At 35.3% G+C, this 15,477-nt stretch overlaps 1 protein-coding gene across 14 annotated transcripts in view; it reads left to right on the top strand.

Annotated features, from left to right (window-relative positions):
• The window catches only part of MYCBP2 (MYC binding protein 2), a 200,425-nt gene that overhangs the window by 156,826 nt on the left and 28,122 nt on the right, over window positions 1-15,477 (top strand). For all 14 annotated transcript variants that reach the window (XM_063335960.1, XM_063335975.1, XM_063336007.1 and 11 more), the window contains 8 exons: window positions 5,520-7,163; window positions 8,543-8,712; window positions 9,518-9,762; window positions 10,475-10,642; window positions 12,311-12,468; window positions 12,886-13,085; window positions 14,059-14,208; window positions 14,976-15,136. In XM_063335960.1, the coding sequence (XP_063192030.1) occupies window positions 5,520-7,163; window positions 8,543-8,712; window positions 9,518-9,762; window positions 10,475-10,642; window positions 12,311-12,468; window positions 12,886-13,085; window positions 14,059-14,208; window positions 14,976-15,136 (2,896 nt within the window). The remainder of the gene's footprint in view (window positions 1-5,519; window positions 7,164-8,542; window positions 8,713-9,517; window positions 9,763-10,474; window positions 10,643-12,310; window positions 12,469-12,885; window positions 13,086-14,058; window positions 14,209-14,975; window positions 15,137-15,477) is intronic.

The following is a 15,477-nucleotide window of genomic DNA, read 5'->3' as shown; positions in this document are numbered from 1 at the left end:
GCTTATCGCATCTTCAAAAATTATAGTTACAAATTATAAAACTATAGAATCATTTTTATGACTATTTTACCCTTCTAGCACATGAATGCTTCTTTCAATTAACAAAGTTAAATGGCTCAGGTGTTGGTGCTCCAAACCCTACCTTTGGGTAAAGAACATTGCTAATATTTTTCTAGTGATTTCTGCTTTTGCTTTCATTCAGTCACTCATTCCTCTACTATAACATATCTAATACTTTTCTCTGTTTAAAATGTTTAATATTCAAATGTTTATTGACTTCAGTATATTCTTTTACTCATGGGAAAAAAAAAAGTCCTTGTCCAACTGTCACTATGGCATTTAGCATTTTCATGATGTGAAAAAATATACATTGATTGCAGTGCTTGAGGAAATTTAGCTAACAGGCGTATTGTAGCTCCCATGTCTGTAACTGCAAGCGAAAGAGGAATGCATTCTTTTTGAAGAGGCATCCGTTGCTTAGGCAAAAGGGTACAAGCAGGTCAGTGCTTTCCTTCGTCATCCTGCAGAAAAGCAGGGGCATTTCGAAAGAAACTTTAACTTATCTCCACTCTCCAGAGACATTTTACCAGTTTGTTTTAAGAGTTTGTCTAAAAAAGACTTAACGTGGACCAGTTGGTGGTATGTCATGCCCCCTGGATTGGTTTACCAGCGTTTCCTCAGAGGAAGTAGGCATGGCTATTAGAAGGCTGCATCCTGCCATAGGAATTGAACTGCCTCTTATGTCTCTGTATTGTGTAGCATTTCGAACTGGAGCTATTTCCATGTTGAAGGAAGGAGTGTGACTAAAGATAACGCTGTCACATTCAAACGTGACGTGCGATAGACCTTGCCTACCTTATATTTCACGTCTTTGTAGTCTTTGAGGGTGATTCAAACAGAAGAAATCCTGACCAAAAAGCTGGTCCCTGTGGCTGATGGGTTGTCCTGGATAGATATATATTGTTTGCCAAGGCAGCAAGGAGATTATGTGGGAAACTCATTCTCTTTGACCCACGGTCCGCTTGAAATGATTGAGAAGTAGTACATTGTTGAACATAAACTAGATGACAACATTTTAAAATGTAAGTATTCTTGGACATAGAATGAAAGAATGAAGTGTAAACATGCATTCATGAAAGTGGATTTAGTAAAGACTTTCACTTAATTATTCATAGAGTGGAATGCTAGTATATCAAATTGACGTTCTTAGGATTGCCTACTTCTACTTTGTGTTCCTAATGTGTTTTTCTGCATTTTACCTTTAAAAATTGGTGGCGTGACATCCTGTTACTCAGAAGCTATATAGTTAGTATTGGATCTCTCCAGATCATTTGTAGGCATTGAAGTAGGTAATACTGTTCTTAAATCCATGCTAATACTGGATTGAGAAAATAGAGGTTATTTTCTTGTTTTTAAAAATTGAAATTCTTACCTCAAATGTGTGAACGCCTCCTTATTGTAGAGTCTGTAGAACTATAGCTCATTGCACGAGATAGGGATTTTAATATATTTACGTGTACAAGTTAGTGATGTCTGAAACACTGCAGGAATTGAAAGTACTTATTTTCAGTACGTTTATCTTACTCCATTTGTACAATAGAATCTCTCCAAGATACTCTCTAGAGTATCTTCTAACATAAACATATCTTTATAATTACTAATGCAGTAAGAATTTGACTTATTTTTTTTCTAGAGGAAGGAATAGGAATTGGAATTAGAATTTAAAACATTATAGGAAAGTAAAACGATAGACTTGAAACTAAAATTCCCTGCTGTTATCTCACTCCAAGTTTCACTGGGAGCTCTACCTCTAACAGATTGGTGTCAGTAGACTCTCTACTGAAATTATCTTGGAATATATCAGAATTTAACTTTGTTAATTTAGCTTTGTTTTCCTGTGCAACCTGCTCTAGGTGACCCTGCTCTGGCAGGGGGGTTGGACTAGATGATCTCCAGCGGTCCCTTCCAACCCTGCCATTCTAAGATTCTGTAATTTTACCTTAAGAAAAAAAAACAATTTTAAAGTGTTGATACAGATTTGTTTTCATGTCTATACTGTTTGATAGAAACTCTTCTACTGCTAGTTATGTCTCTTGATAGTATTGAGAAACTACACTTCACGTTACGTGAAGTTTTTCAAAACATTACATTATTGAGGTGCATTCAGATTTGAAAACAGATAGTTTTGATGGGTTTAATGTATTTGTCTTCATTCTTCCCAGCGTGAGACTTTCCAACACAAACATCTAGATGTTCTCTAATTTTCTCAAAAGAATGTGAGAACTGGTCATCTAGAAGGCCATATTGCAGTTCTAAATAATTCATGTCTGAATTTACAGGTTAAAAGTTGACATTTTAAACCAGAGTTCAGTTCAAAAGTAGGTACTGCTGGGTTTTATAATAAGCCATAAATCTCATTGGTTAGTCTACACATATTTCACTAATACTGAAATCACAGATCCTTTATTCTTTTAAAATTTAGGTCAGGGAAAACATTTTGAAGTAACTGTTTCTCATTTAAAACTAATGTAGGCATCTAAACAATGAATTCTTAAAAGGAGATGCATATCATTTGAAATGCTTGTTTTTCTTTACTGCTTTTTCCATTGAATCTGTGCTGCTTCTGTGCAACTGTTTTCCACTGTAGAAACTCCATCCTGCTGCCTTGCTTCTCGTGAGCGTATTTACAAAACTAGTGATGTAGCTGGGCCTGCCTCTGCTATTTCATCTCTCTCTCACAAACTGAAGGGTGGGTATGCATGCCAACATAGCAAGGTTGTTCAGATTTTTACATTCAAAATGTTTTGGTTTGGTTTCTCCTTCTGTTCATTTTCATTTCATTCGCTCAATAAAACACTGTTTTGAAAGTAAACGTTCAAGTTTGGGCGCTCATTTGATGTGACCATTCAGTGTTGCCTTCCTGAGTTGCAGCAACTTCATGATGTATGATCCAGCTGTCTCTTTCTGCTTTGTGAACAGAAAGGTGACTGTTAACCTAATCTAATAACACCTCCTTTCAAACAATAGGCAAATGAAATATGGAAGAAGAACGGGGAACAAACATATGAGCGTTTTTTTTGTTTACAGATAAAGTAGTTCACTGCATGATTATGCAGTTTTTCATTTGGGGGATTTTTTTATTTTTTTTTATGATAGCCTGGAATGCTAATTAAAATTATTTACCTGTATACGTGCAAGTCCAAACCTTTGTTTTTAAAAAACATACTGTTTACTGCTGGAAGCTACTGCTAAGCTATGCCTTTCATAGGCAGTTTTGTTCTGGAATGTTTTCCTGCTTGATATTCACTAGTCGTGCATATACTTTGATACATTGCTGAATGGCTTGCAGTGCTTTATGCCCTTTAAGAGGATTATTGTGGTCTTTTCATTATTTTTTTCCTTTGTGAGGAATTCTGTAAAAGGTTCTATCTAGAATATTTTCTCATCTGGCAGACCTTAAATTCATCTTCTTATTTGTTTGTTTCTGGGAAAAGTGTGTATCAAGTAATTATAATTTACATTTCTGAATTCATATATCATATAGGCATCTCAAAATAGCTCATCAGTAAAACTGGTGAATAACAGAGCTGGCATGAGCAAAATGCTTGGACTGATATTTAGGAAACTTTTTAGGTTTTTTTCATTTAGCAAGAACAATCATTTTATAAACTATGATGTACCATGCTATTTCTTTCCTTCCTCTTCCTCGTCCCTCCAAAAAATAAGTATAGAACTCAAAAGAAAAAAGAATAAAGACAGATTAGACTCTCAAAATCGATCATAATGACATTTGAGATGATCTCATTATATTCTACTGTTTACATTTGGCATATTGTTCCTGAATATAGACAAAATATTTCTTCTCTGCCTGGAGAATTATGATTTCCTACCGTGTCCTATGTCCTGGGAAGCCAGGAGAGTACTCTAACCTTCAAAATTGCTAAATATTCCAATATAGGTATCCTTCACTTTTTCCTGTTGCTGTTTGTCTTTTTATATGCTACTTAAATATGGAGGTAGCAGAATAATAAGAATTGTTTTGTAACCTGAGGAAACATCTGGGTTGGTAGACTTTGCTCCAAAAATGCATTTGGTTTTGTATTGCGAGATGTAACAGAAGGAAAAACTGAAATCACTCCATGCTTGTATATGTTTTCTAGCATAGGGATAAGGCTTCGTGATTGAGAACTGGAAGAAGTCGATTCAGATCTCATAATGCAGAAGGAAATAAACACAGATTACCTACCTTCTGAGTCAATACTGAAGGCACTAGATAAAAAATTACTGCCTATCCTCTCTGTTCCCATTAGGAATCAAGGTCCAAATTTGCAAATATTCACTGATTAATTGAAACTTTATTTTCTTAGCAAACAGTTGCTTCCCCAAAAATGTGCCTGGATGACTATACACTTAATATCTAGAAAAGTAAAATAATCCAAAGTACTGTGACCTAATTCTACAAGCTTTACTAGAGAAACTTCTTCATTTATAACCGAGGAAAATCCATTCATATCAGAATGACTTTGTTATACATTCACGACTTTACAGTGTAATACTTTGTGGAGAGACAGTTGTATTTAATTCACGACTGCTGCATTGCTTGCCAGTAATTTCAACATTGCTTGTCTTAATTTTCAAAATACAGTTCTACAAGAGAGACAGTGTGTTCACAGAACCATTAGAAGCAGATTGCTTTAATGAGCTCCTTATTTGCATATGCTTGTTTTTTATGTATCTGTATTAAGCTACCCATAGTTTGTATAGTTCTGTAGATTAATATATGTACAAATTCAGTGTGCGTAGGAACAATAAATTAGTGCATTAAAATAAAAGGACATCATAGACCAAAGTTGATGGTTTAGCTTAGTGATTGAAAAAGGTGGGTTTTGCTTTGGGGGGTTTTTTAGTAGATTGTATGCTGGTAGCAGAACATTGATAGTTTGTGGTCTTAAAAAGGTGGATACCTCAGATTATCAATGTGAATAGTTTTCAGGACGCTTGTAAGCCTCTTACCCCATTTGCCTTACAGCTGTATTTACTTCTTACATTTCATGACATTTGAGCATTAAAGAAAATAAATCTGGTAATACATTTGATCTTTCTGCAAATCTCTTGCTGCAGTCAGGCTGACACACATAGAGATTATAAATATATAATCCCTGGTTTCTGTTGCAACTGTGGTAAATTTAGTTAACTCCTGGCATTTTACCTAAGGACGTAAATTGCGCTTCCTTTACTAGTGTTTTGTGGAACTAGTGAACTGTGCCTTTTGATACCTCCATAGTAGTGTTTTCTCTGTAAATATTTCCTAACACTTGTTTGTATCTGTCTTCGGCAGAAGAAATGTATTGAAAGTATTCCAGGGGAAAAGATTTTCCCTTATACTTCCTCTCATTTTGATATGAACAGAAGCGTGTGTTTGATTTTATCTTGTTGTTCAGGTCTTGAGTCCTTGTTTTGTATTATTAAAGGTATCACTGCCAAAATGTAATAATTTAATTATAAAATACACTGAACAGGTGACCGAATGAATTTCACGGGAGCTGCTAGACCGGTTTCTCCAGCAGGAAGATCAGACGTGTCATCAAAACACAGAGCTGACAGCAGGTCACCCAAGCTTGATGTGCGAATGAATAGAGCTGCTGCTGACCAGAAGAAACCTAGGAATACAGAAGGCCTATCTGCCAGTGAGTCTCTTATGCTGAAATCAGATGCTGCAAAACTGCGGTCAGACTCTCACAGCAGGTCTTTGTCTCCAAATCATAACACTTTGCAAACACTAAAAACCGATGGAAGAACAACTACTGGTCTGAGAGCTGAATCTCCAGGGCCAGGAACCAGGTCATCTTCTCCAAAGACAAAGACGCTTACAGCCGTTAGATCTGGTGCTAGTTCTCCACGATCCTCATCACCTCACGAGAAAACTCTACCTCAGAAAGCTTCATCTCCTGTAAAAACAAAGCTTGATCCTCCTCGAGAACGCTCCAAATCAGATTCTTACACATTAGATCCAGACACCCTTCGCAAAAAGAAAGTGCCACTAACAGAACCCTTAAGGGGGAGGTCCACTTCACCCAAACCAAAAATTATTGCAAAAGATGGAATACCTGTTACAGAAACTGAAAATAGAGCTCCTTCCCCTCATGTCGTACAAGAAAATCTTCACAGTGAGGTAGTTGAAGTCTGTACTTCAAGTACGTTAAAGACTAACAGCATTACAGATAGCACCTGTGAAGACAACACAGAATTCAGAAGTCTGGATGATGGTTCTAATAAAGTTCATTTCAGCATAGGAAAAGCACCACTGAAAGATGAGCAAGACATGAGAGCATCTCCAAAAGTGAGCCGTAAATGTGCTGGCAGGCACACAAGACCCAAAAAGGAAAAATCCAGCTTTCTCTTCAAAGGAGATGGCTCCAAGCCTGTAGAGCCTGCCAAGCAAGCAATGTCACCTTCCGTGGCAGAATGTGCTAGAGCTGTATTTGCTGCGTTTCTTTGGCATGAAGGAATAGTTCATGATGCTATGGCTTGTTCATCTTTTTTGAAGTTTAATCCAGAACTGTCCAAAGAGCATGCGCCAATACGAAGCAGTCTTACTCAACCACCTGCCGAGGAAAAAGAAACCAAGCTGAAAAATAGACATTCATTGGAAATATCATCTGCTCTTAACATGTTCAACATCTCACCTCATGGACCAGATATATCTAAAATGGGTAGCATCAATAAAAACAAAGTCCTCTCGATGTTAAAGGAACCGCCTCTGCATGAGAAGTGTGAGGATGGAAAAACTGAAACTACCTCCTTTGAAACATCCAGTCATCACACGATGAAATCCAAGTCTCCTCTTCCATTAACGCTGCAGCACTTGGTGGCTTTCTGGGAGGATATTTCTTTAGCAACTATTAAAGCAGCTTCCCAAAACATGATTTTTCCAAGTCCTGGTTCTTGTGCAGTGTTAAAGAAGAAGGAAAGTGACAAAGATAACAAGAAAACCAAAAAAGAGAAAAAGAAAAAAGAAAAGGTTGAGACCAGGCCAAGGGGAAATCTTTTTGGCGAGATGGCTCAGCTTGCAGTGGGAGGACCTGAAAAAGACACCATCTGTGAGTTGTGTGGAGAATCCCATCCATATCCAGTGACTTACCATATGAGACAAGCTCATCCAGGTAAGATGGCATATTTTTTCATTCCCGTGTCCATCTGGTAAATATATTGCACGCAGACACGCAAACATAACTAATACCAAACTAATGTGGTATTAGTTACAGTTACAAAAACGTGTCAGGCTGTCTTGTCTACCATTTTAACACGGTTCACTATATAAGCTAAATTAAAACTTACATATGCTTACTTAACAAATTATTAACATGTTTGTGTATGTAATTTTAAGTAGTTATGGATCTAAACTTCAAAAATGCTGAAGAAAGTTCTTTGAAACAAGGCCAAAATAATGAGCTGACTTGACAGTATCTCTTCAGAAACGTGCCATTTGTTACTCTTCAGGACTTGAAACTCTGCTGAGAAAATTTGAAATAAAATAAAAAATATAAGATTGATTAATTAGAGTTTCTGTTTCTTAGAACTTCCATGTTGCCAAAAGTTTTCAATTACTATTCTACTGTGAGTAGTGCAAAACTTTTATTTATCTGTTGTCAGCACTGGGTATCAGTGGCGTAATTTCTTTGGTTTAAAATGTATCTTAAAAAAAAAAAAATCCACTTCGAGTCTGTAGACAATTTGTATTGTAAAATACAACCTGAGTCTGCTATTTTGTTTTTCTATGTGGATCCCTGAATTTTTTCCAGGATTTTGTTTAATTTTAGGAAAATGGGGTAAACCAGTGCTAGCTAGGCATTACCTTAGCTGGTCAACTGAGTTCGAAAGATACATAAATTGTGTTTTCTTTAGAAAAGGGATCACTAATAGAAGGGATTAGCTACAATATAGCTAATAACAAGTAGCCTTGTTAACGACAAGGCTTCTAGCTTGTCTTTTTCTAGCTTGTAAATATAATTAATTATTTTCCCAGTTAGGGAAATTCAGGCTGATGTTGCATGTGCTTGTTTTAGCACTGTATGTGAAGTTAAAGCAAAATTAAGGAACGTTATTATTCAGCAATTATCAATGCCCTGAATCTTTCTGAGAAACAGTAATCGTCAAAGGAATGCACTTCATTCCTTTTTAAGCTTTGATAGATCGAGGGTAGGGTTTTTATGTTTGTTAAGTTATAGATAATGTTGGCTAGTGTGTAATACTGACCTTACCATCACTTAGCTGTCTGAGCAGGTAGTCGTTAATGCTTTGGGCAAGTTCATAATAAAAACTTGAAAACTGCAGTGTGTTTGGATTCTTTGGATACTGGTGGGACACATGAAATAAAGAAGATAAATGAGATCAGGGATAAAGAAAAGGAGAAAATTAGGCAAGGGAGAGACAAGCATCTTCCTTCCCCCTCTCCATCTCTCTTTTACAATAATAAGTAATATAATAATAATCCTTCTTTTGAAATAACCTTTTTTTTTAATTTTTTTTTTGTCCGATGTAGGCTGTGGCCGTTATGCTGGTGGCCAAGGCTATAATAGCATTGGGCACTTTTGTGGAGGATGGGCTGGTAATTGTGGCGATGGTGGTATTGGAGGAAGCACTTGGTATTTGGTTTGTGATCGGTGCAGAGAAAAATATCTCCGTGAAAAGCAAGCAGCAGCAAGAGAGAAGGTATTTTTATCTGTTTCTCGTATGTTTAGCTCTCTATCTGCTTAATAGCACTGTTCGCAACTTGAAAATAAGGTAGGGCAAATTAAAAAAATTTGGCATTTCAGAATTTTGGAAGGTTTTGAAATATCCGCTTACGTCATTGAGAGGTTTATAACAATAAGATAGAAACTTTGCCAACTACTTCTGACCAGACTTCTTCCCCTTCACGCAGTAGTGTTTTCGAATTTTTTAAGTAATTCTATTTTTTTTTATCCCAATACAACTGCAGTGTTGAATGTAGTACCTAACTTTGTTAACGTATGCATCAGTTTGTTTAACTTTGAATTCGTTTTATTTGTTTACTGAAATATGAGTACTATTTCAACGTTATAGTTTCATTAATTATCTTAATCATCCAGATCATCAGATACAGATGCCAAGCACTGGACAAACTAGAGCAATTTTTAATAGGAACTGTACAAAAGGTGGTGTTCTTATATTGGTCTTCCATGACCAATATAAAATTCTTCAAATTCTTGATTAAAGTATGCAAATATGTAGAGGTTTTAAGATAAAGATAACAATGCTAATTTAACTTTATTTTTGAAACTAAATTTGTTGAAACTTCTTTGCACACAACATTCATCCTAAGGCAAACATCAAAACTTTCAGCTGTTTGTTAAAAGTTTGCAAAGTTATGAAAATAATAGGAGTGCCATTTTGCAAAAAGACAACAGGACGAACGAAGCAACTTTAGTTAAGTGACATTATCACCTTTTCCTGTGATGAAGTATAATTTAAACATACCTTTTTAAAATTTCTTTAGATTAAACAATCTAGGAGAAAACCAATGCAAGTTAAGACTCCTCGTGCCTTGCCAACTATGGAGGCTCATCAAGTGATTAAAGCCAATGCACTGTATTTACTGTCGCTAAGTAGTGCTGCTGAGCCCAGTATCCTCTGCTATCACCCTGCAAAAGCATTCCAATCTCAACTTCCCAGTGTCAAAGAAGGAATTTCTGAAGACTTCCCCATTAAAATGCCTTGTCTCTATTTACAGACTTTAGCAAGGTAATTAAAATAAGTTTATGAATATGAATATTGATTTTAATACTAATCTATTTATGGTTAAAAATGTGTGTATTAACTAAACTAAAAATTACATAGAAAAAATATGTGTTTTCCTAATTCTTTATGATCTTTTTTTCTTCTCTTTCTTCCATTTCCATGATCTTGTTCAATTTCTTAGACTGTATTTGCTCCAAGGGTCAAATATACCCTGAGTAGCTTTTCGATGCTAAATATTTTTTAACAGCAGTTTAGTTTCTGTTCAAAGAATTTAGAATTTCCTGAAAAGCTTAACTTAGTGTGTTAGTAGCAGACATATCACGGAATCACGGATATGTGCTATTTTTCTCTCTTCACAGTTAAAAATAGTAAGAAGGAAACCAGAGCATTTGTGCTTACTTGGTATTTTTAAGTAGATTTCACTGTAGTGCCTCACGTCTATGATGGATAGACATTTGGGCCTAAAGTACATAAAGAAAATATCTAATGAAAATACTAAAAGATAGCAAAGGGTGATCCCCACTCCCTGTTGGTTGAAAATGCCATTATATTTTCCACTCACACTTGGTAAGTCACAACCAGTTTAAGTGCATGAAGTGAGGAGTAAATGAATAGCGTTGGCTGCCCAAATGTATTGGCAAAGGAATTTTGTCTGTGTGTGGTTTTCAGGAACTTCTAATCCTTAATTCTAATTTTAAAATCTCATTTGATGTAGGCATCATCATGAAAATTTTGTTGGGTACCAGGATGACAACCTCTTCCAGGATGAGATGAGGTACCTGCGCTCAACATCAGTACCTGCACCGTACATCTCAGTTACTCCTGATGCAAGCCCTAATGTCTTTGAAGAGCCAGAGAGTAACATGAAATCTATGCCCCCGAGGTACTTCCTTGTAATTCTAAGTACTACATGCAAATGCTAAAGCATTAGCATAACACCAATTTATGTATTTATTTATTTTTAAAAAAAGAAAACATCGCTGTAGTTAAGTAGCTGAAGTATCAGATCGGCCCAGATCAATCTCTGAAATGGCAGCAAAAAAGCCAAAAACTTACGAAGCTGTAGTCAGAAAACTATCTTCAGTGAATCGTATCATACCAGATATATTTTCAACCACTAGCAATGCAAATTTGCAAATTGAATTTGAAACTTTTAACTGTAAATGCAAACCAATTGCTTTTCTCCAGAGAGGTCTTGGTTTTACCACCTAAATATGAAAAAAGGGAAATTTATCCATAGTCCTTACTTCAGGCCTGCTTATTTCCCTATACAGACAAAGACAATTTTTCCAGAATCTCCAGAACTGCAGAACTGAAAAATTGATCTAAAGAGCAATGGTCCAACAACTGTAGCTGTTGCGAACTCCTTGAAAACGTAGCAATTTTTTCCCGTGTATTTCTATTCTTTAACACAACTGACTGTAGTGCAGATTAATGGCCTTTTTGAAAGGAAGTAGTGGTCGTCCTTCTTTCAGGATTTCATTCTGAAGAGAAGTTTGAACTGGAGGGAATTTCATTACCTTACACTTTTCTAAGCAAATGCTACTTCTTTCTGTGGGAAGCTAAAATGTCACTGAAGAAATGACAACTTAATGCTATACAGGACCAAGAGTGCTAGATGGTTTCTGTCAGGTTAAGCTAGTTTCTTAACTCATTAAGTTTATTATGACCTAAATCAAGGAATTAAGGAGTTTTTTGTTTTGCCAGGGAAAAAAAGACCACTTTTCCTGTTACTTAATAATAATCCGGAATCAACTTACATGCTTAGTGTTTTCAGATGTCAAACGGTGATTCCTCATATTACAATGAGGATGTAACGAAGAGAAAACTTGCTTTTAATCTGTTTTTATTTTGATCTGTTATATTTTATACTGACTGCAAAACCAGTTTATTGGAATACTACAATCTACAATGTAGTCTTTTCAGAAATAGAACTTTTCTAACAAAACTCCTTAAGAGTGCATCGTATTGGTATATTCCTTTATTAAAACTGTGGACACCATGGTCTCCTGAGGCCTATAGGGACAGCATAAGCTCGAAGTTCTTCTGCAGACTGTAAGAAGTCCACTGAAGGTAAGGAGCAAAACATGTCAGAGGCGTAGCCGTAGCAATTGAAAATTGGCTTTAAGGCCAATGTTGTTAGAAACTTCTACTTTCACATCAAGTTCGAAATTTCAGTTCGCTTGCATATTAAAAATTCACTCCGTAGATGTTTTCACGTGCATTCTCAAGGCAAATTTGGTCTGAAACGTCAATTGAGGCACGATCTGAATGTTTGTATTCTCTCAAAAAATATACCTAAATTCTTGGAATTTACCACGTACATCATTACATTTGTTTATAAAGCACTTGCATGCTTTTTCACCATGTGTAATTCTAATACGTGTTCTTTCTTTTCCAGCATTGAAATGGTTATTAGGTACATAAACTTTCATGCCGTAGTAGCATTGTTGTCATGAAAGGCATGTGTCTTTGTTTAATATTTATGTATAATTCAAGTACGCTCTGTATATTCGTTAATGGGTCTATAACTTCCCTGATTTCTTTGTAGTTTGGAAACCAGCCCAATAACAGATACAGATCTTGCGAAGCGTACAGTCTTTCAAAGATCATATTCAGTTGTTGCATCAGAATATGACAAGCAGCACTCAATTCTGCCAGCACGTGTAAAGGCAATCCCTAGGAGACGAGTCAACAGTGGAGATGCGGGTAAGAGCACAGACGTCGGAAGCAGTGGAAAAAATGCTCACGGATATGGCATTGGATTTGCAGTTCGTCTTGGAAACTGTAGACAAATATACATTTTTATAACTACATGTAATGGTGTTTATTTATTAATAAACATTAGCTGTTTGTCGATCCGCACAGTGGGCAGTTCAGGAATTACTGTGGTTCTGAAATTTGTGGTGCATCTTTTGTGCTTGATTTAAAAGTTAAAGTGGTTATTTTCTTTCTCAGTTGAAACATCATTTTTCCACATTGTTTTCTTAATGCATTTTTCTCATCGAAGAAATGAACAAAAATATCGATTCTGAAATTGCTCTATTGCTTTTTATTTTTACTGTGGCTATAAAATTAAATAGCACAAAGAATCTAATGTATGCGTATTTTTTTGCTTTTGAATAGAAGTGGGGTCCTCTCTCCTGAGACATCCATCTCCTGAACTTTCTCGGTTAATCTCCGCCCACAGCTCTCTTTCCAAAGGAGAGAGAAATTTCCAGTGGCCAGTGCTGGCATTTGTAATCCAGCATCATGATTTGGAAGGACTTGAAATAGCGATGAAGCAAGCCTTACGGAAATCTGCTTGCCGAGTCTTTGCCATGGAGGTATTAATGTACTAATGGATCTTGTATGATTACAATAACACATTTGTGAATTCTGTCTCAGAATTTTTTTTAAAGAATTTTTGTATAGATTAAAAACCAAAATATTTTGTGATGTGCACTAAAACTTATTCTAAAAGTTCACTTGTATTATTAACTCTAAAAGTTAGGAATACAAAAGTATTGCCTGTAAACCTTCTTCAATAGATAAAAGAATGTTATTAAAGCTGCAAAAATCAATTATGCAAATACTGTTTTCTCCTCATTTGCTCTGCATCTTCCTGGTCTTACTTGCTGTTCCTTTCTCAAAGGAAAGATTAATTGCTTCAATAAAAGCTTCAAGAGGCATCCTCATTCAGGCCTGCCTTTTTTTTTTTTTTTTTTTTTTAATTTCAACTAAGCTTTAGTAAAGTTTCTTCTGAACTTGTATACAGCATAGCTATTTTCCAAGTATTTGTAATGTGAAAAGATAGGTGGATTTTCCAGATAAGGTAAAAAACACACCTCTTTTGTTAAGCACCATTCGTCAAATTTCCAAACATCAAGGTGCAGAAGTATTGCAGCTTTTAGAATATAAGAATGCTACAATTTTTAAAAACCTTTTTCCCTGCTACATTGATTTTTTTTTTTTGGAAGTGGCTGAATTGGTTTGATTAATTCAGTCAATGGCAGAGACCAAACAAGGAAACCAGATCTCAGCTTGTAAAGTTCTAAATTCAAAAGGATCTTTACTTCATTAACCAATTTAAATTGTAAGGAGTGCTGCCACTTCATCCTGTAATAATCTCTGCAAATACATAAGAACATTGTTTCTTCATCCCTCAGCTTTTTTCAAAGAACTTATTTTTGTGTATGGTGTTTGTGAATTAGTTTGCTATGTTCCCTTTAATGTAGTTGTCATTTAATAAGACATATAAGAAATTATTTTGCTCCAGGTTTGCTTAACCAATAATTCCTTGTGTGTATTTTATTTTAGGCTTTCAACTGGCTTCTTTGTAACGTCATTCAAACAACTTCTCTTCATGATATTTTATGGCATTTTGTGGCTTCCCTAACTCCTGCACCTGTGGAGCCTGAAGAAGAGGAGGATGAAGAAAATAAATCAAATAAAGAAAATGCAGAACAGGTAAGTGAGGTTCAGCGTTCGTTTCATAAATACAGTATCTCTTGATGCTGTAGTCAATTTAGAAATATTTTTATTAGTCTCTGTGAAACAGGACCTTAATTACAGAATGAAAGTTCTTAAATTGTAGTTGAACTCTTTCAATAGTAATAGATAAAATAATTTTTGATCTAAATTTGCCAGATTTTTTGTGCTGATGAATTAGTCTCTTAGTGCATTATTTTTGTGAATATTCATGGTAAAGAAAGAAAAAAAGGCACACAAGCACATTGCTAATCCCGTAACAAAAAAAAAAATTTACAGTTTGGTTTTTATTCTTCCTTTGCCCCCCAAAAAGAAGAGAGAAAAGAGAAAATATTTTTCAGAGAAGCTTTGTTGTTCAGTCTGCTGGGTCTTTCAGCGCTTTATGAAAAATCTATAGTTAAGTCTGAAAATCTATAGTTATGTAGTTATATGTATATATATAAAGTAATTATATATATGAGTAATTACAGTTATATGTATATATATAATTATATATATGAGTAATTATAGTTATATATATAAAGTAATTATATATATGAGTAATTATATATACAATAGATATAATTAATTTAATGATTTTTAAGAAACATCTATAGTTAGTTCTGAAAAAGTAGTGTGTAAAACGGTATAGTCCAACATATCACTCTTCCAGTGATTTATTTAACCTTTTTTAACCTTCCAGATTTATTTAACCTTTTTTTTCTCTGAAAGTTTGTTAACAATGTACAAATTGCTTTGCGTCTTAGGAAAAAGACACAAGAGTGTGTGAACATCCTCTGTCAGATATAGTGATTGCTGGCGAAGCAGCTCACCCATTACCCCACACTTTTCATCGCCTTCTCCAGACAATCTCTGATCTTATGATGTCTCTTCCCAGTGGCAGCGCATTACAGCAAATGGCCTTACGGTAAGCACAGATTAAGAAAACGCTTAAAAGGCTGGAAATGTTGTAACATTATACATGTGAAGATTTTTGCAATGTAGATATGAAGTTTGGAAGAACTTTATGTGCCTGTGTGAAAAAGAGCCTATGTGAAAATGTAAAAGATGTACGTGTTTATACATATAAATAATAGTAGAAAAGACTTTGTAGAGAAAAATGTATCTGCTCTTAAATTCTGTACTGTATCCACTATGAAAAAAAACCCGCATAATTGAATAATATGGTAGTATCTGTGTGTGTGCATGGTAGCGTAATAATACCTTTCGCTCAGAAAGCTGTCGTCTGAATAGTACCCTTAAACTGTT

This window comes from Chroicocephalus ridibundus, chromosome 1, assembly GCF_963924245.1.
Source record: "Chroicocephalus ridibundus chromosome 1, bChrRid1.1, whole genome shotgun sequence".
Lineage (NCBI taxonomy): Eukaryota > Metazoa > Chordata > Aves > Charadriiformes > Laridae > Chroicocephalus > Chroicocephalus ridibundus.
The sequence above is the reverse complement of the archived record's forward strand: the minus strand, read 5'-3'. Positions and strand labels throughout refer to the sequence as shown.